Below are 24605 nucleotides of genomic sequence, written 5' to 3'. Positions count from 1 at the left end.
ACATGAAGGTAGAAAATACCTTATTGTTCTCAACATTAAACTTGAAAGTGATAAGGGAGAAAGGACAGTGTGCTACATCATGCTAGCTAGTAACAACCAGAAGTTGATGTTTTCTTTGGAAATGGCATGACAGTTAGCACTTCGGGCAGTATGAGTGAACCGGGATGAGTACCATGTGTCAGCTAATGGAAATTGATGAGAAGAATTTGCTGATAAAAGTAGTAGAATCTGGGCTAGTTAGGAAAGAAAATTGTGCCCAGTCAGACTGCGTTCCCCGTGATCTCCTGATGAATTGTTTACTTGACAAAGATCAGGAAACCTTGAAAAATATTGGAGAGATCATTTTTGAAACAAAATCCCATCCCTTCCAGAAAGTAAAGAACAGCTATTTCTGCTACTAATGAAACAAATTACTACTTCAGAGAAGTGCTTACAGAGTTCCTTGACACATTCAGGAGTTCATTGAACCACCAAGAAGCTGATGCTTGACCTCTCCAACTGCTGTCCTGTTTTCAAATTGTTAGTCTTGGGCAAAATAAATAAGGAAATGGTGCAGCCAGTGTCTTGGATGCCTGGTAGTAAAGAATCAGGTCAGAGCACAACACATAGACTGTTTAAATGTCACTAGAGACTGGCCTCGTCTGAACACATCAGGCCACAGTATTTGGAAGACAACGAGTACCTTCTCCTGTTGAAGGGTTCTTGTCTTGGGTCCATATCATAGAGTCTTTCTGTTAAGTATCAGTGTGAAACTACTGAGAAATGTCTCTGCTCATGAAAGCAGCATGGCAGTACCGTTTAGTTGTATCTTTTTTTCCTATCAGTGCAGGCACAGTATCTACACAAAAATAGCAGCAGAATTAAGTGGAGCTAGCTCAGACTAACCCAGCCAAGACCAAAGTGGTATGGGAAGGAAGCACCTGTAAGAGCTGGCTAGGACTTCATCTATCATGAAGGTGCATAATCTCCACTCAGCCAACCTTTGCAGGGCCTGGGACAATGTTTAATTCTTCACCAAGTGTTAGCAGAGAGCCAGCTATGTGAAAAACTGAACTTTGATCTATGAACAAATGTGATAACTGTGCTCCTCAAGGACAGTAAGAAGCCCAAAACAGAACGCCTCAGCACTCACAGCAAAACATGGAGTTGTGAGATAGTTTCCTAATAATCTATTTTCAAAAAAAGTCACACACCTTGTTTTGTTTTACCATGATGCCCAGAAGCTGAATAAGTCTTTCTTTACCAGTGTCCACTTCCTACTCAGGAAGCAGCATCTCCCAAACAGAGTTTAGGTGTGGAAAGTGAGAACTGTACGAGACTTCATGAAATACAGGCAGGAATTTGCTGTGGCTTTTGATGTAACTGAGAATTGCTGAAATACTGGAATTGTTTGCTGTAGCTTAAATCTCTGTGGTAAACTCGATTTTCTTTAAAAAAAAAAAAAAAGAAAATAATTAAAAGGGCCTCCCCACTCTACACATTAAACTGATTTCTCCAGTGAAACATGTTTCTGGTTTTATTTCAAAATTTGAAGACCTATGCAGGGACCTAATCTGTGTGTCTCTTGCTGCAGAGTAAGCTTTGTTTAAGGAACAGAGCACAGAATTGCTTGGAGGTTGGTTCTCTGGTCAGGGCTTTACTGCCTGGGGGTGCTTTAGGGCTGACCTTGGCTTGTAAGAACACTGGAGAGGAGTCTTCTGGATTACGTTTTTCATCGAAATTAAAAACGTTGATCACAGTGCCTCTGGGAAAAGCTTAATTTGCAGATCAGTAAAACAGGGCATAACAAAAATTGTTCACCTTATAACTGGTTAGTTGGTTTACTAATCTGAAGTTACACAAACATTTATCGTGTGGAGTACAGAAATTCTAATGTGTGCAATCCTTTTTAATTAAAAAAAAATAAAATCAGGGAGACCCAGGACCAATGGGATTACCAGGACTGGAAGGACTGCCAGGGGAAAAGGTAGGACTCTTAAAAAGAACTCATGGCTCCTTAGGGGCAAACTAAATCTGCAGCTAAATGTTTCCTGAAACCTTGTTTTATTTTATTTTTTTTTCTTTTGGTGTGTGTGTGTAAGGTAATGTTTCTGTGTGTAAAATATTTGCACGTTTATCTGTGTTTCCTTTTTTTGCTTTACTGCGGATCTAAATCATATACTCACCCAACATAAAATTTCGTTTTCCAAAAATGGAAAATTATCTAGGAAGTCTTGTAATGCTTTGCTTTCTTAACTTGGCAGAATATTACTATATACTATATAATGTATACTGTATATAGTATATATAACTATATTAGTAATATAATTAACATGGTCCTAAGTATGGTCAATAGTTCTTGTTCTCTATTGAACATCATCTTATGCTTACAATCTGTCTTGTTCTCAGACTCACAGCACAGCTACAGATCTGAAAAGAAGTTTCTACCTGAATTAGCGTAGGCCTTGTGCGTGCAAGATTTCCATGCAAAAATTAGACTATTCCAGATGAATGTAAAAATACAGAAAAGAGTAGAAACAGAGGGAGAGACTGATTCCCTACAGTTCCTGCTGTGTTGCATCCTGTTCCAAAGTGAGCAAAAATCTCTTTTACCAGACTGTTGCTCATTGATCTAAAAAAGGCCCCTTTTTTCTGTTTTGCTTTTCTTGCACTCCGTACTGTGTGTATGATGGCACCATAGCACATCCTGAACTGTATCACATTCTCCAGCTCCTTCCTGTAGTTCAAGTCTGCATTCCAGTGCTTGGAATTGATCCTTTCCTTCAGCTGGTCGCATGTTTCAGCCTTTCGCTTACCTAGTTATGGAGGCTGTTTTAGAGAAAAGCTTGTCATGAAATGCCAAAAATTTCAAGATTTTGGTATTCATTCCTAAATGTGGCAAAATACAACAGATTCAGCAAATAAATGGAAAAATCTGTAAGTATGTTTTCTGTCAGTGAAAATGCTTTAATTTTTCCCCATATCTTCTGAATTTAAGAAGAAAAAGGAGTAATTTTTTGGAAGATGGAATATTTATTCAGCTTTTTGAGTTACATGTTATTCAATGACTTCATACAAAATTAGTTGACTGAAACTTATTTTCCATCAAAAGGCAATATAAATTGAGAATTTTCTCTCTTAATATCACTGTGCATCACTCCTACCTGTGCAGAGAGTGAGGAGTGACAACATCTAAGGTAGGTGTCTATACCAGATGTTTAAATTACATGAGATGATTCTTGCTCTGGAAGGCTACAATTTACAAGCAATTAAAGACTAGTCTGATTTCAGAATGAGCAAACACAGGGAGATATTACAGGTCTAAGTGAAACAAAGTAGGGACAAGAATTAAATAAAGGAGTAAGCAATGGAGCAGATCATATATACAAGCTGAGTGAGTATTTGGCCCTTTCCCAAAGTAAAAATATCCTTTCCCTAACTAAATTTGGTAAAAATTCCACATTTCTACTGCAAATAAATGAACAGAATTCCAGAGTCTGCCTGCCAGTCCCAACAGTATAGTGCATGCTGGTTTTTAATTTAGAGCTATTCTGTACATCTGTGTAGCAGAATGCCATCTTCCACAGACATTGTTGGCTGTAATTTCATGAACTGGTGTAAGAACTTTGTGTCCTCAGGGTAGAAAGTCCCTTTCCCTCACCTGTGCTGGCACAGTGGTTCGTGCAGCCATGCTGTGAATCATGTTGCTGAAAGGACCAGAGTAACCCTTAAAAGAAAAAAAAAATTGCAAGGGAGATGTTAGAAATTTCTGGCTTCCCTGTCATAGACAGCTTATAGGGGTAACACCACAATACAGGTTCTGGGTCCAGAATAACCTCAGGGACAGAGTGCAATGCTCCAGCCAGTATGCCCTGCTACAGATGCTCAGAGCTCAAGTGTTCCTCACTGGCGTTAAGTGACTTCTTTTGGCCTCCAGCATTATCATTGCACTATCTGAACAAGATTATGAGAATGAAACAAATCAGTGCTAGGTATAAGAACAGAAACCACAAATCCCAACATCTTCTGGGTCTCTTCTGCACAGCAGAACGTGGCTGTAGCTGTGTTGGCGGAGCTTTTCCAAAACAGCTCCAGGTAACATAAACTCATCCCACAAAAATATTCTTCTGTTAGTATGGCTTTAACTGTGCTGGGACTTTTCTGACATGATTATAGAAACCAGGAGCCTGATTTTTTTTTTTTTTTCTGACATTTTTGACCAACGTTATACTAGCAGAATGTGGTGTTACAGATAATACACGTCAGCAGCGGGTTAGGGCAAATCTCACTGTGTTTTAGCAGTTTTAGAGTTTTAGCACTGGTGAGCTCCGTCTGTCTGGTTTGGGTTGTAGTCCTCTCGAGAGAAAGGTGAATTTGTGCCCATAACGCATCAGCTCCAGCAGAAAAGCTGTTGTCTTAGCATAAAGCATAGATGAAGGTGGCTGTGTGCTAAAGGAGAAACTGCTCTGAAAGGATCATGGCGCACCCAAATCGAGGATGCTGACTTGCAGGAAATGGGTGACTGGGTAGCAGGAAGGCAAAAACTTCTTTGAAAGATACATCGTAAATATCAGAATCATAGAACGGTTTAGGTTGGAAGGGACCTTAAAGATCATCTAGTTCCAAACTCCCCTGCCATGGCCAGGGACACCTTCCACCAGACCGGGTTGCTCAAGCCCCATCCAACCTGGCCTTGAACACTTCCCGGGATGGGGCACCCACAGCTTCTCTGGGCAACCTGTTCCTGTGCCTCAACACCCTCAGGGATAAATATGGGGATCTTGATATGGTAGTGAGTTACCCTATGTGAATTTTCATTGTCATGACCACAAATTATAACTATTTGGAAAACTACAGATAAGTCAGGGACTTCCCATCCCTTTTGAAGGAAGGCCTCAAACAGAGTATAAGGGGTCGCATGGAAATTACGACATTATACAAGAGGACCTAAACAAAGGATTTAAGTTACTTGCTCAAGTCTGTAAAATGATTCAGTAGCAGAGCTAAATATTAGCTTTTAGGAGATCCTGGCTCTTGTCCTCATTTTCAGTTCACCGAATAATCCTTCCTCAGGTTTTAATGGGAATCCACAAACAAATTTCTGGTTTGAGTGTTACCATTTACGTATACGTTTATCTTTTCTTCAGGGTGACCGTGGACCAGCTGGCACACCAGGAGTAGCAGGGACACCGGTATGTATATTCATTAAAGAAAATTCACTTTGTTAGAAGCTGAAAAAACAGGTGAAGCAAGGTGCTGAGCTGTAATCTCAATCACTGTTTGTGGAATGCCAGCGCTTGGCTAATGCTTTATAGGCAGATGTGAAAATGATGTGTTTTTCCTAAAGAGATTAGAGTTTTAATACCACTGAGGGTTCATATTATTATTAAAATGACAGGAGGGGATGGTGTGAATACATGATAAAGCTGGAATTTGAAGCTGCATATGCTTAGTTAAGAAAGCATATGAGATTCTTCTCATTGCCTCAGTTTAATATAGATAAAGACATTTTCTGTGTTCCTGGGCACGCACAAATTTGTGAGCATCTTTCTACCACAAAGGAAAATTATGAGTGTTAGTTATTGCAGTCTACAAGGGTCTGCATATCAAGTCGATCAAACATTTGCTTTAGGGGAATGCTTTGTCAGCTATTTACATATGGTATTCAGAGAAGTTTCTGAAAGTCATCCAGAAACTTTGTTGTAGATGAAAATAAATGTAACTAATGATAAATTGAAATGATAATTATTCATTTGTGTTCTTAAAGGAAATGAAGACTTTTCTTTAGATTGCATTCACAGTTTAATAAAAAAGTTTATCCATATTTCAGGAGGCAATATGGAGTTATTTATATGCAAATACATTTATTATTAAATTTGAGCAGCTACCAATCCATTCAGGAGCTGTTTTTAAATTATAAATATGGGCTTTGTGAAATAAAGAGAAGTTTGTGTCTATGCACTCCCATTTCCATTAGCCACTGATTTAGTCTATTTACTGTGAGTTCCAAGAGAGAACATCAGCTTAAATAGCTTAATTTAGTTGAGTTCTCCTACAACAAGGTAAAATTGCACATTTAAGGGGAAAAGAGAGGCATTTCTCTGAGTTTTATAAACCACGTAAGATTTCCAAAAGTTTGTTGGTCTCAATTATATTTCTTGCTGTGAATCAATAATGCAGTAGCCCGTTAGGATGATCACAATTGTTCATTTCCTGTCTATTTCCCACTGGATATGTTCCAAGTCTTATTCTTGTTGCCTTCTATTCTAGCTGGGTTTGAAATATGGAATGAGCTCCCTTCATCACTGATGGGGTTGCATTCTGTTGATTACATTTCATTCTAATAAAATCCACTAAATTACTTGCTTTAACATTTTATGCTAAGCAGTTTTAGTTAACAAATTAATAGAGGTATGAGAAACAATACCTTTAGTAGTCTAGAAAGAGTTTTTGAAATATGTCCACATATCTTGGTAGAAAAGAATTTGTCCTCCTTGCCTGGCATTATTCCCTCGTGATTCTGTGTTTCACTAGATTGAATCGTGGACCCTTTTTCCCATTTGGGAATATAAACCTCTCATTTTAGCTTTGGCTTTTTGCTGAGCACGATTATCAGGGAAGCTTGGACTGAGATTCTGCAAGAATTGCCACCAATGCCCATTTTCTCAGCAGGAGTCTTCAGTCCTGTTGGTCCTGAAATTGTCACTGGTGTTGATGTGTTAGATCCCTCACCTGTACAAGTCAGCCAAGGATCTGGTCTAAGGGTATTTCTGGGAAATGTAGATTCAGGGTAATAGATTCTTGTCTGGGGCTGAACCAGATAGGTTGTTAAAAGCAAGGCATCGTTTAAAAAAATAAAGACATTTAAAATCATCATCTAAATGATAAGATGAGAAAGGATTGTGAATTCTGGCAGGCTGAACATAAAATGACAATAAAAGTGACTGAAAGAGAGTGTGAAGAAAATGTGCAAAAGATGTTAAGTCTGTAATAAACCCACTTTAAAAAAAAAAAATCAGAACTAGGAAGTACCTGCAGGAAAGAAATCCCGATTACACATATACAGTAATAAACTTTGATCTGGGAATGACTTCTCAGGGAGGAAATCATGGTGTTGTAAAAGAAAATTTCATTAAAGCATCATCTCAGTATTCAGAAAGGGCAAAGACCAAGTGATTGAGTTACATTGTACACAAGAGACAGATTAACATGGCACAAATATTAAAAAGATCTGGTAAAATATTTCTTTTTGCTCTCTTAAAACATTTATTGACCTGTAACATGACTATTTCACTCAAATATATATCCTCTCTTATTTTTGACCTAAGAAAAATTGTGGTTTGCTTCCTAGTCATTTGAATTGGTAATGCTTTCTTTTTGCAGGGAAAGCCGGGATCTCCCGGGTCCCCAGGGATGCCAGGGGAACCCGTAAGTACAGATTTGAGTTCTGGACTCTTATGACAGTACACAGATAGTTCAAGCACCAAATGCAAGATTTTACATGCAGGTTTATATGTGTGTTTTCTTTTTTTTCTTAGGGTGAAAGAGGACCTATAGGAGATATAGGCTTCCCCGGGCCAGAAGGCCCACAAGGAAAACCAGTAAGCAATTTTATAGTGAATGTCTATATTCATTACAAAAGGTTGCATCTTAGTTTATCAGAAGTTACAAAAGAAATAGCATTACATCCTGCTTTGTGTCAGGCTAGGTAACATCTGAAGAACACCTAGAGCTACAGTGCTCAATATTAACCATCTAGTCAAGAATGTGATGTTTAATAGTTAACGTTACTGAGATGTTACCTTTAAAGGTTTTATGAGGGTCCTCTGGATCCTGTTGATATAAAGGATCCTCTAATATTTTTTCAGAAGGAGAATATTAACTCAGACACTCAACACAGTCTATAAAGGATGGGGTGACAAAATGCATTCTCGGTTTCAGTTTAGATAGAGAAGCGTGTGCTTCATGACTCTGAATAAACTTTGTAACTCTTCTGTATACAGGTGATGAACACTGCCGCTGAAGCATTTACTGTTCACTTAGGATATGTCTAATCTGACCTCTTTATTTAACAAAAGTGTGACAGCAGTGTAGTCAGCGCTGTCTGAGCTGGTTTAAAATAACCTAGTTTATATTCCAGAAGTGGTTCAGCTAGGGTAGCACAGAACTCATTATCTCCCCCTAAGCTTGGTGTTTCAGGGACAAGCGTGAGAAGCAAACCATTTCAGTTTGTTAGCACATCTCCACATTACGCTTCAGTCTTGAAAGAAGAGACAATTTCTGTAAGTGCAGCAGCAAATTGGCCCGAAGTACCTAATCTGTGCAAAACCCCACTTTGCAGTACGAAAAGGAAGGAAATATTCCTTGTGCCTTGCTCGTGGAAATCCTTCTTTGTCACTCAGCGAAATAGCAGCGAGTTTGCTGCATGTGCAGATTCATGTATATCCTAGTAAATTAAACAGTGCCAGAGCATTTATCAGAGCATTTATCTTGCAGTTATCTGGTGCAATTGTTAATGTACTCTCTGACGTTATTTTGGCCCACGCCAACTGGCACTCTCTGAGGCAATGCCATGTTCCAGTTTGGGGGATAATGTGCACCTGGGATGGCTTCTAGGAGGTGGTATGAATGAGACCACCCTCTTTTGGGAAGGAAAGGGCCCAGGAGGCTGAAGCTGTGCCGTGTCACAGGCCTAAGGATGAAGGAACGGACCTGGCCACTCGCTATTAAGGTGTAATCTCTGTAACAGCAAAGGGCTAATAGGGCATCAGTACTAATATCTAGAATAAGAGAAATCTCTTCTATGGTTGTATAATGACTAGCTGGGACTGAAAAAATGCATGTACAGGGCCATACTCCACATGCTTGCAGAATTCCCATATAACTTCTCATTTAAAGCTGCATGCTCATGAAAGTTGACACACATCTTGGTGCTGAAGATTCTTATATTTTTTTTGCACTGCTTTCAGCTTAAATGTACTGCACTTGCATTTCATTATGGCCCTGAGCTCTCTTGATTCACACGCTTCAAAACTATTTGTCTACCTAGACTTTAGTAAAGCTTTTGACACCATTTCCCACAGCATTCTCCTGAAGAAAATGGCTGCTCATGGATTGGATGGGCATATGCTTTGCTAGGTCAAAAACTAGCTGGATGGCCGGACCCAGAGAGTTGTAGTGAATGGAGTTAAACCCAGTTGGAAGCCAGTCACAAGTGGTGTTCCCCAGGGCTCAGTATTGGGGCCGGTTCTCTTTAATATCTTTATCAACGATCTGGACAAGGGGATCGAGTGCACCCTCAGTAAGTTTACAGATGACACCACATTGGGTGGGAGTGTTGATCTCCTTGAAGGTAGGATGGCTCTACAGAGGGATCTGGACAGGCTGGATTGATGGGCCGAGGCCAATGGTATGAGGTTCAACAAGGCCAAGTGCCAGGTCCTGCACTTGGGTCACAACAACCCCATGCAGCGCCACAGGCTTGGAGAAGAGTGGCTGGAAAACTGCCTGGCAGAAAAGGACCTGGGGGTGTTGGTCAACAGCTGGATGAATATGAGCCAGCAGCATGCCCAGGTGGCCAACAGCATCCTGGCCTGTCTCAGGAATAGTGTGACCAGCAGGACTAGGGAACTGATTATCCCCCTGTACTCGGCACTGGTGAGGCCCCACCTCAAGTACCCTGTTCAGTTTTGGGCCCCTCACTACAAGAAAGACATTGAGGTTCTGGAGTGGGTCCGAAGAAGACAACAAAGCTTGTGAGGAGTCTAGAGCACAAGGGTTATGAGGAGTGGCTGAGGAGTGGCTGAGGGAACTGGGGTTGTTCAGCCTGGAGAGAAGGAGGCTGAGGGGAGACCTTATTGCTCTCTACAACTACCTGAAAGGAGGTTGTAGCGAGGTGAGTGTTGGTCTCTTCTCCCAAGAAAAAAGTTATAGGACAAGAGGAAACAGCCTCAAGTTTCACCCGGGTAGGTTTAGGATGGATATTGGGAAAAAAATTTTCACCAACAGGATTGTCAAGCATTGGAACAGGCTGCCCAGGGAAGTGGTTGTCGCCATCCCTGGAGGTATTTAAAAGATGTCTAGACAGGGTGCTGAGGGACATGGTTTAGTGGTAACTTGGCAGTGTTAGGTTAATGGTTGGACTTGATGATCTTAAAGGTCTCTTCCAACCAAATTGATTCTATGATTCTATTTGTGAGTATTTCAGTATTTTAACCACACAAACTACTGCCTCTGCAGCTTCAGAATATGTATTGATACCAGCACTAAACTTTGAGCTTTACCCTTTATATTTTTAAAATGCTTATACGTTACCATAGTTATTTAAAAGATGTTTGTTTTTCTTGTAGGGAGTCAATGGAAAAGATGGATTGCCAGGTCCTCCGGTAAGAAAACATGCTTTTGCATACTAGTGTATTTTATTCTTCACAGATTCTATAGCTGTTAATCCTAGGCAGTTGCCTTCAGTTCTGCTAACAGATGAATGTACAACAAACACTTTAAGTGATATGTTTATCTTTTTTCAAAAACAATTTTTCAGGGTGCTGTGGGGAGACCAGGGGACCGAGGGCCCAAAGGAGAACGTGTAAGTCCCTTGTTTTAATAACTTTTTTCCTTTTACTGAGCATTTAAGCACCTCATTAGCGCACATTTTACAGGCAAAAGCAAGAAATTAATTTTCTGTGAACTTCAAGCAGTCTTTTAGATAACGAAGAGGTTTAGTCCTGGGCACTGCTTCACTACTTGAAGGAATTAGAATTTAATTGGCTTCTGCATTTAGAGGGAAAACACATTTTATAGACTTTCTAACAGAGTTGGCCTGGACAGTGTAAATTGATCAATAGGATGAAAATTAGAAAGTAGCTAATCCCATTGTGATGCTGTCAGACTTTACAAGAGCTAGAAAGCTTTCCTGGGATCTTTGTATGTCACAAACATAAATCATGTTTTATATAAAACAAGCTTGTTACACTTAGGCAGCAGTAATGCCAGTGCAGTACCTTACTGCTTGCCAAAATGTTTAGACAGTTCTGTTCATGGTAATGAGACCATGGTGGACAGGAATCATTACAGGAGGTGAGAGGTGATCGTTGCTTTGTTAGAGAAAACAAAATCCTACACATACCCTGCTTCTCTTATAATTTTACCAAAGCCCTGATGTCCCAATATGATTGATACCATGTTTATTTGATGAATCAGAAAAGCATCTCCCTGTGTAATCTGGAAAAGGAGATGCTGCTTTATGACCCTGAGGACACATGAGTTTTTCACCATTATTGCAATAGTTGTCCCTTACAGAAATTAATCGTTTGCAATGTTCTGTTCCTGCCTTTAAGGGCCCAAATAAAATGTAAGAACCTTCTTATTGTACCACCTACTGTGTACTGGGTTACATTGCTCAGCCTTGACCTTCTCAGTGGCAACCTGTTTGAATGACCTGTAAATAGTACTGTACACATACAACAAGAAAAAGAGGCTGGACCTGTAAATGCATGACCTTAAAACACACTGACCTCACCTAAAGGTTCATCCTTGAAAGGATTTGCCAGGTTTTGTGAACACTGTTTGCAACTGGCCAGACTGCGCAGCACCAGAGAACTTAAGTAGTGCTGAATGCGTTATGCTGAGAAGTTGCAATTCATTCACACCAATCTGTCCCTTTTAGCAGGGAGGAAAATGTTGGAAAAATCTGTGAGAGACAGAAAGCCTTAGCGCTCTTCATCAGAGTGAAACTTGGGAGGTTTCAGGGTAAAAGAAGAGAGTGTATTCATTGCAATTTCATCGGTGACAGAGTACATACATAGACTCATGTACATGTAGCTATAGATGTAAATATGGATATATGCTTGCTGTCAGAAAGGTCACAGATACCTGAATCTGCTCTCACTTTTGGGATCACTGGCAAACATGCCACAGTCTAGCTCTCTCTGTACAGAGTTAAAATTTAAAAAGCTATAAATACATCTATATAAAAGAAATATATAGATACATGTTAAAAAATGAATCAATTTCCAGAAGTATTTTTGTTTCAAGTGATAATCAAAATCTCTCACAACCTTTTAAAACAGGGAAGTTATAAATATGCCCAGTGCAGTATCTGAATACAGTTTTCAGACAGCTGTCAGTTGTTCCTTACAATTCTACAGGAAAAGAAAATGTTTGTAGATAACAAGGGGAGATCTGCCTAAGAAATCACTATGAAATACACAGCAGAAGTCTGCACCTTGGATAAGACATCAGTGAGGGAGTTGGAGTTGGTGGGTTTTTTTTCTCTGGATCAGGTATTACAGCTCTGCATCAGTGAGAGATTGCAATGATTACAGAAAATAACACAAAGTCAAGGTTTTCTTGCAGCCATTATTATTATTGCTGTACAGCATACTCCTTCAGTTTGAGAGCAGCTGTTGCAGTTATAGAAAAGAGAAGCATCAAAATTTGAAGGGCAGAACGAAACTCTTCAGGTTTTCATGTCTAATACACATATATACATGTATCTACATGTATATCCTTGTAGAATCCATTTTAAGAAGGAAGAGGTCATCTGGGCTGAAATAATCTTAGACATCCTTTGAATGACTAAACACTACTGTACTACTTTATAAACTGAGTGACAAACCAGTGGAAAACGTGGTTTATACCAATCAGAAATACTACTTTAAAGTCATTTCAACGACACGTTAAAGTACTGGTGGCTGGCTCATTTATTGCTATTATTTGCCTACCTTGATCACAGACTGGGAGCCCGTTGGACTACAGCATGCAGAAACCCAAGCAAAGCAATTGCTCCTTCTCCACATAATTTAGTGCAAGATTAAATGCAAGAGAGAGGAGAACACTAGAAAGGAGGAGGACTGAATAAATCAGCACAGTAGGCAGAGATTGCAAAATGTACTCTGGTTTTTGTACAATTCATAGTGAAGGAGAGCTTAAAGAGGAATCTCAAGGAATATACAACCTATTTTTTATGAATTTTACAAGGAGCTTCTTCCAAACAAAAAGAAAGCAATGGAGGCAGTTAAAAATGCTTGTTTGAAAAGTGGCTGTAGTATTTGATCTGCCTCCTGCACGTTGGCAGCCTGTAAAATGGGAATCACAAGAAAAGCAGTTGCAGGATCAGCTTCACACTGCCGTAGCACTGTGGTCTTCAAGAAACCTGCGGTTTTCTTTTAGCTATCAATACCTACTCTGCAGGGTTATAAACCTGAAAAATTATAGATGTATATTTATGCCTTAAATGTGTTTTTAATGAAGGCTTCGTGTAAGTACAATAATATTCAGACAGCATTTTTTATATATGGGGGTGCATGCATGTGTGTGCGGTCTCATTTGAAAGCACTGTCAGACAAAATGGTGTGTTCCGTGGCTCCCTATGCTGGATTTCAAGCTCCAAAAAAAGTGAGTAAACTAAAAATTATATTAAAGGCTAATATACCTCTTTCAAGTTTCATAGTAACATATGGTAGAACAGGAGTTGTTCTTCAATTTTATAATGTTTCAGGTTGCTATGAGTGAAATAGGAGATGGAGGTTGGATGCAAAAACTTTGTTAAGGCCAGAAAAGAGGCTCTTCCCTGCAGACTACAAAAGTTTTGCTTCTCAGTCAGAATCCTTCCTCTGCCCTGAGTTTCTCAAAGTGTTGCAATACACGTCCTAATACAGTAGCTATATGCAGGACAGAACACTTTTTCCTATAAATCTTAACATTTATAGAAACCTGAAAAGGTATGCCTCTTCCATCAGAATGTTGCCCTTCCAGTTCCCCCAATGCACATACGGTTCCTTTCCTTCTCCCATCGACTGTTGAAAATTTGAGACTTTTTGGCAAGGGTTACAAGTGTCTTTGGGGTATCTTATCCTATCTAGTCTTTTTTCTACTGAATAGCTAAACTCGCTGTGTATTTGTCAGAAATCATTCATATGCTGCATATTTAGGGTTTTGCCCAAAGTGTTGATGCTCAGAAGCTAAAACAGGAAATCAGGCATCTGCAATATTGGCAGGATAGGTCTTTTAAGAGAAACACAATAAACGTAATCACACCGAGATTGTTTCCACATCACACTGACTTCCCTGACTATGTGATCACGTTAGCAGTTTGACAGGTTGCACTGGGTTTCCGTGGCAAGGTGTTGGTAACTGGGGGGCTGTGGGGGTGGCCTCTGTGAGAAGACACCAGGAGCTGCCCCTATCTTGGCCAGAGTCAATTCCAGCTAGCTCCAAGACAGACCCGCTGCTAGCCAAAGCTGAGCCCATCAGTGACATCGGTACTGCCTGCCTGTGTAATAGAAAGGACAAAAAAATCTGTAAGAGAAGAGTGAGAAAATGTGAGAGAAACAAATATGTAGACAGCAAGGTCAGTGAAGGAGGGGAGGAGGTGCTCCAGGTGCCAGTGCAGAGATTCTCCTGCAGCCTGTAGAGAAGATCATGGTGAAGCAGGCTATACCCCTGCAGTCCATGGGGGTTAACGGTGGAGCAGATATTCATCCTTCAGCTCATGGAGGACCCCATGCTGGAGCAGGTAGATGTGCCCTGTAGGAAGCTGCAGCCCATGGAGAGCACACACTGGAGGAGGCTTCTGGCAGGACCTGCAGTCCATAGAGAGGAGCCCACACAGGGGCAGGTTTTCAGGCAGGAATTGTGTCCCCTGGGGGACCCACACTGGAGCAGTCTGTTCCTGAAGAACTGCAGCCCGTGGGAAGGACCCACACTGGAGCAGTTCATGAAGGACTGTATCACATGGGAAGGACCCCATGCTGGTGCAGGAGAAGAATGTGAGAAGGAAGGGGCAGGAGAGACGAAGTGTTAAGGACTGACTGCACCCCCCATTCCACATCCCCTTGCACTGCTTGGAGGGAGGAGGTAGAAGAGTGAGGAGTGAAGTTGAGCCCAGGAAGAAAGGGGGTGGGTCATGGAGGAGGTCTCACTATCCTGCTCTGTTATTAATTCGCAATAAATTAAATTAATCTTCCCCAACTTCAGTCTGTTTTCCCCTGATGGTAATCAGTGAGTGATATCCCTGTCCTTATCTTGACTCACAAGCTATTCATCTTGTTTTCTCCCCCTGTCTTGCTGAGGAGGAAGAGTGAGAGAGCGGCTGGGTGGGTACCTGGCAGGCAGCTATGGTCAACCCACCACAGAGGTTAAAATTATAGGTGTGAGATGACAAGGTCTCAGATTTTGACACTTGGGTTTTTGTCTTGTGGTAGACTTTCAGAGTTCAGAGCCTCTGCACTTCTACTGAGGGCAATTTAAGCTCCATTTGGGAATGCATTATGGTTTCAGATAAGGCAATAAAACATCACAAGTTACAGTGGTCTTTGTAGTGAAGCTTAATTATAGTCAGTAATAAGCTCTGGCTCACTGGAAATCGTACAGATTGGAGGACAGCTAGGTGATAAAAATGTTATACAGGCTCCTACTTGCATCCTTACCTTTCTTTCTTTCTTTTTCAATCTCTACATGTCATGTAAATATGACTTAAGAATATAACTGCACTTTTACTGTTTTATCAGTCAGTGATGTTTCAGATCTGAATACAGTTTACCAGCACTTAATTAAGAATGTAATTAATTCCATTCGTTCACCCCTCATAAATGTAGATTCTGGATTTATCTAGTAATGATGCAGTCAATTATTGGTGCTGTTTGCTTACGGTGGAGCCTAACATTAGCTTAAGTGATGCAGCAAGGGCAGTCAGTGACCCTCAAGAACTGCCAGCTGTTCATTAACAATCTGAATGTGTGACTTGCAGCACTTTGCTCCACAGCTGCAGTTCAGTGAACTAATAGCTAGTACATTAATACATTAAATTATTCTAGAAGATTGAAGTGCTCACAAATAAAACAAATTTAAATGCCATCTCAGCCCATGATGGAAGCCATTGCTGGCCAAAACACTGACCTTTAATTTATGTTGTTTGCAAGGAATTCACTCAATATAAACAGATTTGTGTACCTGTTGCTTCTTTGATTAAGCGAAATTTTGTGTACATGCAGAAATAAAATATTAGGCTTCTAGGGAAAGTTACAGAAAAAAGCCTGATGCCCTCTGCCTGGGGAAATTTGAGCACCTAAATTCTGCCTATGCCATATTTGACACTTCTAGATCCTTGTATAAGGGTTATAAACTTTCTGCACCCAAGTTCTGTCCTTGAAAAAATGGGTTACAGAGTCAAGCTATTTTTTTTTTTGTCATTCACTTCAACATTAAATGTGTAAGAGAACGAAACCTTACTTGCTGTGTTTTCAGAGCCAAGGGTTAGCCTGTAAAATGAGTTTCACTGCATGACTTATAAAATCTACTTCTGAACAGGGAAGAAGTTTCTCTTTAGCATTCTTGGGTGACTTTTCCTAATTTGTTCCACTGTGTGCCATGTTTTTCCTTCTGCTTTTATTTTACACAGGGAGATCAGGGTATTCCAGGGGACAAGGGTCCACAAGGTGAACGAGGGAGACCTGGCCCATCAGGAGAGAAGGGGGATGCGGGTCCTATTGGGCCACCAGGAGACAGAGGCTATCCAGGATCACCAGGTCATCAGGGTCCCCCAGGATCACCAGGACCCCCAGGGCTTCCGGTAAGAAAATACAAGTTTTCCTTGGTTGCTTGTTAAGTCAGAAGACATGAAGGTCACGTGTGCTAAGTGGTGGAAATTCAACCAAGCAATACCATAGTGTCAGAAAAACTAAGATAACTGAGATAATTTCAGTGTTCAGTTAACAGAGGAGGAAAAAATATAGCCAGGTGATCAAGCAGTTACTTTTTTTTATTCTTTAAACATGTGCTATGGGTAAACTTTAATTACTTATTTATTTAACTTCTGCAAAATTGATATGGCTCCTCAATACTGTTAATCTTCAAGTTTTTCCTAAACTTAGGAGCTAAAGTGTAAATGTTTGCAAATAAGAAAGAAAAGGAGGCACACAAAAATTATTCTCAATGAAAGAGAAATTAGCATTTTAAAAGACAAATTGGATGCTTCCTATCAGTTGTACATACCTTGGTTTGTCTCTGCATGTGCACACACACACATACATGTTGTGGGTTCTTTTTAATTAGTAAGACACCCTCAGTCAGGTGGGGTACAGCTCTAAAAACCTTTTCCAGTGAAGTTATTGGTCCTGTGATGCAGTTATATTTAGTTGGCTGCATCAGAACAGTTAGTCCCTAAAGGGGGTGAGAAGTTGGGAAATACTATGCAAAACATAAGTAAAGCATAGTGGTGTCACCGGACATCCTTGCTGTCTTATCCAAATTAATTTCAAAATGCATAATGTGCTGATCATCCTGAGAGTTGGGAGTGCCTCGTCCTCTCTATGGTATTAGTGGTCTTTACAATATTATAATGTATTTGCAATAGAGTGGCCTTTGCAGTTAAGTGAATGACACAAATATATTAAAATATTTAATTTTTCGGGAAAGCTTTACATCCTTGATGCTAAATTTCAGCATTTTTTTTTATTTTTTAGCATCATAAAATGTCCTGTTTATATTTCTTCTGATACATATCACCTTTTTGTTTCCTCATCAGGTTGATCCAGTTTCACTTGAAGAAATAAAAAAGTATATCAAACAAGAGGTTCTTAAGGTTTTTGAAGGTAAGAAATAGAAGTATTATACAACTCAATGCAGATCTTAAATTCTATTCTAAATGGTTTAGATCCCTATAGCCTTTATATACATTTCTTTACGTCGTCTAACTTACATTGGACTCAGTAGCTGCTTCGTAGCTGTGTCTAAGTGTTGTTTAAGTCTGCATAACATAATTATGTTCAAATAGTCATAAAATAAAATATCTGTTGAACAGAGTATTTCCTTATGTAAAATATTAGCATTAAAAGGTAGTTTGCTGCAAATCATAGTAGCAAACATGTTTGTATCCCTGTAGATACATATGTATCTGCAATAATAATATATGATACATGTATGTATCTACAATGTACGGCAAGGCATTGAAGATTTTTTCGAAGCAGAGACAATAGAAATATCTAATTATTTTGGCTGCTCAGTGGATGACTATCTAAATGAGAGACCGGCTTGGCAGCTTTCAGTCGTGCAGGTCTGAGCTGCTGTGCGTTTTCAGCAAACGTCCCCACTGAGCCCCAAAGCTCCCTTGCCGACCACCAACTTCTGGCACAGTTTTAGGCAAGTACCAGGTTCAGCCAAGGCCTTTGTGCTCTGTAAGCTTTCTGAGCTGTGTCCTTACTCTGAAAAGGCAGTATTTTTCTTCCCCAGCGTTTTCTTAGTCAGGGTTGAAAAGCTGTGACTCGGGTAGGTGTCTGAAACCTACGTCTGCTAGACTGCCTCTTTCCAGTAGCTTCTTTTGTGTCTGCAGTGTGCTTAGCTATTTTGTCATTAATATTTGTGGATACAAAGCCTTTTAAGTTTTAGGGATAAAAGAAACCATATAAAGTTTGAGACTTTAAGCTGGTCAGGCATTTTTTTCACTCGAGAGCAAGGATACCATTTTGTGTATTTCCACCCTTTCCCAGGCTGCTGCCCTTTAGGACTCCAACCTGCTGTGTATTTCAGGAGCAGTTTGTTGGCTGAAGTTACCTCCTTTTTCCATTCAAATGGAATGGTGACAAGTGTTTAGTCTATTCATAATAAGAAACTATTAAAAGGTCCTGCCTACAGGGAATATTGGGTTTTGTCTTCATAGCTATTCCATTTTCTACACCTCACTAGCGTTCCCACAGGTCTTCGATTTTTGGCTTTGTTTCACTTTGCCTGTTTTCTATCACCTTGCTTATTTTTGGTTTGATGCACACTCTTCTCTCTGTTTTTTTTCTTAAACCTTAAAACTCCACCACAGTAAATATCAGCTAAATTGTGGAATGGTTAGTTAAGTTTTTTAATCTGGTATAAATGAGACAGATTCAAGGTTAGTACCTATTCTGTCTACCTCTAAGGAACACTGAAATGTTACCAAGTGGCCTTAATTCCACCAGCATGAATAGTTCAGGCTGAAATCTCTGCAATTAATGTTTGCTGAGCACATATAGGTTTTTTCACAACTGTTTTCGGGGTTCCAGCACATTCCAAGAACTGTTTGCAGTATTTAAGCTCTACTTCGCAACTTAATATGAGTTACAAACACATAAGGTAGCCCTTCCCAGGGGTGTTAAGTACTAATTATTCCATGTTCATGTATTTTAAGTATTTCCATAAGCAGGAGTCAGAAGTATTTTGAAATATTGAAACACATTAGTAAAAGAGTAGTAGTAATAGAAACTTTAGTACAAATTCATCCCAATTATTTCAAAGGGTAAAGACTTAGACATGAGTCTGAGTTGGAACTGAAGACCTCAGTACTTATGGGAGCATTTAATACCTTGACATTTAGAAGGATTAAACACCTTACTTCCAGAAACTTACTTTAGCTGGGGCTTTGGGATTTATTTATTTTCATGTCTTTTGCTAGCAGGTTTCTTACTCCCTTTTTCTTGTACCCTTTGTTAATGAAGAAAGGATGGCCCAGTTTGTATCCCAGCTGAAGCTGCCTGCTGCGATGCTCGCCTCCCAAGCTCATGGAAAACCAGGGCCCCCAGGAAAAGATGGGTTACCAGGGCCACCAGGAAAGGATGGTTTGCCAGGGCCACCAGGAGAACGTGGAGTTCAAGGTAGGAATTCCAAAAAATGTTCCCATGAATTGTATCTTAAAATATTTATACACTTGCTAATGATTATTAAATAAGCCAGGATTACCTATCTAGCTTCCTAATGATTAACTTTTAAAACTGTACTTATGTTTTTCCAGACTAGATCTAAATATTAACCCATAGTAAATGTGTGGACTTTAATGATTAAAAACTCCTAATCAGTGCATTCTAATAAATGATAAAGTTAATTACTGACAGATGTCTAAAGCTGACAGATATCTAGGCTACTGTAGCAGTTATTTTTTTCTCCAAATAGTTTAACAAGGCAGAAAACCAATGCCGGCGCTCTATGTAACTATTTAGATCCTGTTCCATATTGAGAGACCGTCTTATTTAAGTAACAAAATTTTATCTCCAAGTGTGAGTGCTCTCAGCTCTGATCCTGAGGCAACACAGGGGAGGAAAAACTGAAGGCAAATACTGTTCTTTAAGAAGCAGTGAAAACTGAAATGTTACTGTATGAATCCTTCTTACAGTGAAGTAATCTATTTTCACAAATCAGTTTCAGAGTAATCAGCTTTTCACTATAACCCACACAGTGATTTGTACGTTGCCCTGCATTCGGACAGTGTAGGACTCTCTTTCCACTGAACTGTCTTTTACTGCAAACCATTGTGGCTGGGCTCTACTGTAGAGTCAGCCTGTCAGAGATTAAAAGGAAGAGGAGAACAGAATAAAAGGAAAAAAGAATTTATCAATGAATAATATTTTGTGGGTAATATGTAATTTGCAGCTTATCTGTAGGTAGTTCTTTATTATCTTTTGTTAGTTTGGTCTGCTCTGGAGTCAGAGCAAGTCAGACTGGAATGAAGAACATGAGAGCAAAGCTGAAGATGTGTGGATCCTAAAGCTATCAGAAGAATAAAGACTTACTAACATTGATAAGCGCAAACCTCTGACAGAAGCTTGAAAAATGTGATGAGCTCAGAATGAGAAGAACAAGAATAAAGGATCAAGGAAAACAATTAAAGGCTTAGAATCTTACAGCACTGACTTCATCATTACCTAAATATTCAGATCACTGTAAACAGTCAACTTCAGTGATGATGTATGTGGTGGTTAGCCTCAGATGCTTCTGGGATGAGGAACGTTGTACTAGGCTTCATTTCCAGCTAGTGAGCATCAAGAGTAAAGATGATAGATATGCTTGAAAAAAAAAAAAAAATAAAGCTGCTTTTTCATGCCTTATGCTTAAGTAAAAATAGTGCCCCGTGTACGCAGGATTTCCATTTATTTTACCGATATGCTCAATACTCATTTTTGATTAGTAAAAGTTAAGCTAAGTGAGAAGCTTTTACTTCTCTGATAACATCAAAACATATATAAAATTTTACTTCCAAGGAAAGAAAACCAAAAATTTGTCTTGCCTCCTTCTTACACTCCGAGTAAGAGAGGGTACAGTGAGAGAAGCACACTTACAAATACCGTTTATGCCTTTCCCAGTTGTGCCTGTGCGTGTTATTGTTTTGTGCCAATAGTAGAAAGAAATACAAATCTCTGAGCAGACTGAAAAATATCCTTCCATATTCCAGCTTATTTTCAGCCATAAAAGACATAGCGGACAAGACCTCTTGGAGAAGCATGTTACGTGCATGTGTCGCTGAGACCATCAAGGTAGCATACCATGTGCCCATCTGCCTGAGTCGTAATACGCATTTGGTATTGACTGCCAGATATTCCGTATTATATTTCTTACTTGATTGTAGCCCAGACTGCCAGCTCCAGGGTTTTGATCAGGTTTTGCTGTGTGCAGTAATACGCATCTGGGCTGGCAGAGGAAGTTCGTCACTTGTCCCACACAGCCGATGGAAAAAAGCAGATACTTCTGGAGAGCAATTAACAGGACTTCTACGAGCACCTCCAGAGCAGTTTGCAATGCTGCACGCTGAGCAGAGAGCCTGCTAGAACCAGCCAACAGGAAGGGCAGGTATCACCGTGTGTCCAAGGAGGTACTTAACTTGCAGCTTTGCCGGCGTCCCTCCGTACACATCAAGTGTGGTGCCAGTTCCCCTGGGAACTGGCCTGGCCTGGCTGGATTCCACCAGAGCATCCTTCTGCAGAGCAAACCGATAGGTAGGGGGTTCATCCCAGAAGCAGAAAACATAGATAGTAAGTCTTGGAAGTGTAGGCGTGGTCTTCAAAAAGTGTATTTAAGAAACTGCTAGGCTCTTGGGAATAGAGTCAATCATTTCTACTGAAGTCCAGAACGTTACCTGCTGGCCTTCAGCAAGGTTGTTCATACTCAGGTACTTCCCAGATACAAATAATTTTGATTTTATATGGTAGTCTTTGTAAAAATATAGCACGCAAGCAAAAAACAACAGAGTTGCAACATAAATGATGAAATATGCAATTGCCATTTAAATAGACTTGATATAATAGTGACTGGAAGATTTATATATATATATATTTCTTCTTTAAAAAATAACCTCTGGCATATGCATCAGCAAGCTGATACTGTGAGACAGTGTTACCAGTGAGGTGTACAGCATGTGCTTAAGGGGGAGCAGAGGGACTTGTTTACTCTGTGTGTATTTTAAAGGACGCTAATGTCTTGCAGAGAAACAGGAAGATTATTTCAAGACTTTATAGACAAGATATAGCAACGTCATCCATTTGCAAACAGTCAGCCAGCTTGTTACATGTTAGAGGTTCTAGCTCAATTAACTCCACTGACTTAAATGGATTTAAAATTATAATAGAAAGTAAATTTTGGGCTTTAGAACAAATTCACCTTGGAATATTACCCTTTACGTTAATATGACTATTGATTTTTTTTCTCGATAGACAAAAGAAGGTTTCATCTGAGTTAAACTTCTTTGTTTCTGTCAAATTAAGGAAACATAAGAGTTTTTTATAGGTCCTCATAACTCATGGTAGCCCAGAGGAATCAAACATCACAGCTCAGGGAAGAAAAATACCGTGTGATGAATAGTCAAAATTCCTTATCTTTATTGCTGATCTCTGTTGTAAAATGTATATGTCTTACTATAATTATTACTTTGCATGGTGGGAGAATCTAGAAACCTTGGCTGACATCAGCAACCTGTTGCAATGGATGTTGTCCTGACACAGTGACTCCACTGAAATAGCTGCACTGGTTTCAAATGTTACCTCCTATAAACTGTTCCTTGCTCTTAGCACCCTTCCGTTGCTTTGCAGTTGTTTGTGCGTAAGAACTCAGAGTATTTGCACAGTAAAACACAGTGGATACTTCGGTCTCATTGTTCCCTGTCGTGGTAACGTGTTTGCCTCATATTTGTGTTTAAGAACCTCAGATTTCTCAAAGATACTTGACATGCTAGTTTCAGGTGCTGCATTATCCATGCGGATGGATGAGGGTCTCCACAATATAGGTGGAATATCTTTTGGAGCTGTTTAAATGAGAGAACTTTTTACCTCCAAGTTCATAGATGTGAACTTGTGTCATTGCCAAGTAGAGCTGAGGGTGTTGCAGTAGCAATGCTTCTGACCGTGATGGTTGTGGAGAACATCAAACCGGGAGGTGTATTTTAGCTATCATCACTTATCTATAAGCAGAAGAAAGCTTATCCCTTCGAACACATACTTGCTACATACTGCTGCCAAGTGTTTACTGTCCTACCCACGTTGGGTACATGTTTACATACCACAACTTCGGGGTTGCAGGAATTACAACAAAACTTCTGGAACCCAAATGAAAGGCTTTGCTAAAGCAGTCGCCTTTTGAATTAAGCAGGTACCTCTTACTGGAATTGTAATTCTACCAGTAGAAATAGCATCTTATATGTGCCTTATGTTAAAAACAATAAATCAAAATCTGATTTAAGCGTGTGGTAATATTTTCATTTGACTGTGTATGAGTTTGTCACTTTAAGCTCAGAAAAAAGGTGGTATTATCCTCTAGAAGTGTAATCATGCTCCTACTTCTGAGCAGAATATACCTCATTAAAAATCAAGTATTTTCCTGCTAGAATTACACATTACATTCTTCCAATTGTTTACATATAGGCCTGTTTACTAATATGCTTACACCCTGTGAAATAAAGCCTTATTTTTAGAAAAGATACCTGGGAAATTTTTGTATTAAACTTCAGTGTCAACAGAACGCACCTGCCACTGTGTACAAATTACGCCTTTGCATGTGTATTCAGATACAGCCAGTAATGGTTTACTCTACCCTGGATCATACATTTGCATTGGCAGGCTGCTCCTTGTGCTGTTGTGGGGTTTTTTTTCCTTATTGTCTTGGATTCCGGTGACATGTACAGAATCTTTCAGTCAATCTTGGTCCCTTTTCAAGTATAATGTCTTGGATACCTACAGTGATGGTTATCACGGAGCTTGTAAATGTGATATGTCGTAAATGTGATTTCTCTCTTTTCTAAAGAACTAAAGAAATGCAAAACAAATTATTAGTGGCAGCACTACTTTGTAAAATTACAATTAACTGGGTTTGTAGTGAGAAATGTACTGTAACTATCTATTGTAAATTAAGAAACATAGAGATATATATAATAAATAGGAAATGTAATAGATTCTGTCGTTGTGTGATTGAGCTTCTCAAACAGTAGCAACTACTATGCGTTACACAAGATTTTCAGAGCCAACCAAATTGCTGTAGTTATAAATACTACCACGGTCATTAAAGAGCAAAATCAAGATTCATAATTGAATACAAACACCTGCCTATTCCCTTTTCTGAGTCTTTACAGCCTGTGTGCATATATGTCTTGTACAATTCTGCTTAACACAACTCAGTGACCAGAATGCATGATTAATACTAAGTTTGTTTCTCTGTGATCTTTTAAACAGTTGATTTCCTTTTGTTATGTTATGCATGTCACTCTGCATGCATTTTCTAATGTTTTTTGCTTCACTGTAATCTCCTTGTTGGGGTGCTGAGACAAGAGTAAGGTAATTGATGCTCTGTTTTGGAACCTAGAATGATTGCAACAGACTTTCTACCGAAGTGTATAATGAGCTTGTGTT

General features: G+C 39.6%; 1 protein-coding gene across 1 annotated transcript in view; it reads left to right on the top strand.

The window, feature by feature from the left end:
- Positions 1 to 164: 164 nt before the first annotated feature.
- Positions 165 to 24605, top strand: part of LOC104282430 (collagen alpha-1(XIX) chain-like) — a 26651-nt gene continuing 2210 nt past the window's right edge. The window contains exons 1-9 of the mRNA XM_009880523.1: positions 165 to 374; positions 5127 to 5171; positions 7363 to 7407; positions 7518 to 7580; positions 10329 to 10364; positions 10520 to 10564; positions 16379 to 16549; positions 17504 to 17570; positions 19440 to 19595. Coding sequence (XP_009878825.1) covers positions 165 to 374; positions 5127 to 5171; positions 7363 to 7407; positions 7518 to 7580; positions 10329 to 10364; positions 10520 to 10564; positions 16379 to 16549; positions 17504 to 17570; positions 19440 to 19595 — 838 coding nt within the window. The remainder of the gene's footprint in view (positions 375 to 5126; positions 5172 to 7362; positions 7408 to 7517; positions 7581 to 10328; positions 10365 to 10519; positions 10565 to 16378; positions 16550 to 17503; positions 17571 to 19439; positions 19596 to 24605) is intronic.

Source organism: Charadrius vociferus, unplaced genomic scaffold (assembly GCF_000708025.1).
Source record: "Charadrius vociferus isolate BGI_N301 unplaced genomic scaffold, ASM70802v2 scaffold513, whole genome shotgun sequence".
Classification (NCBI taxonomy): Eukaryota; Metazoa; Chordata; class Aves; order Charadriiformes; family Charadriidae; genus Charadrius; species Charadrius vociferus.
This window is presented reverse-complemented; position numbering and strand designations above follow the sequence as displayed.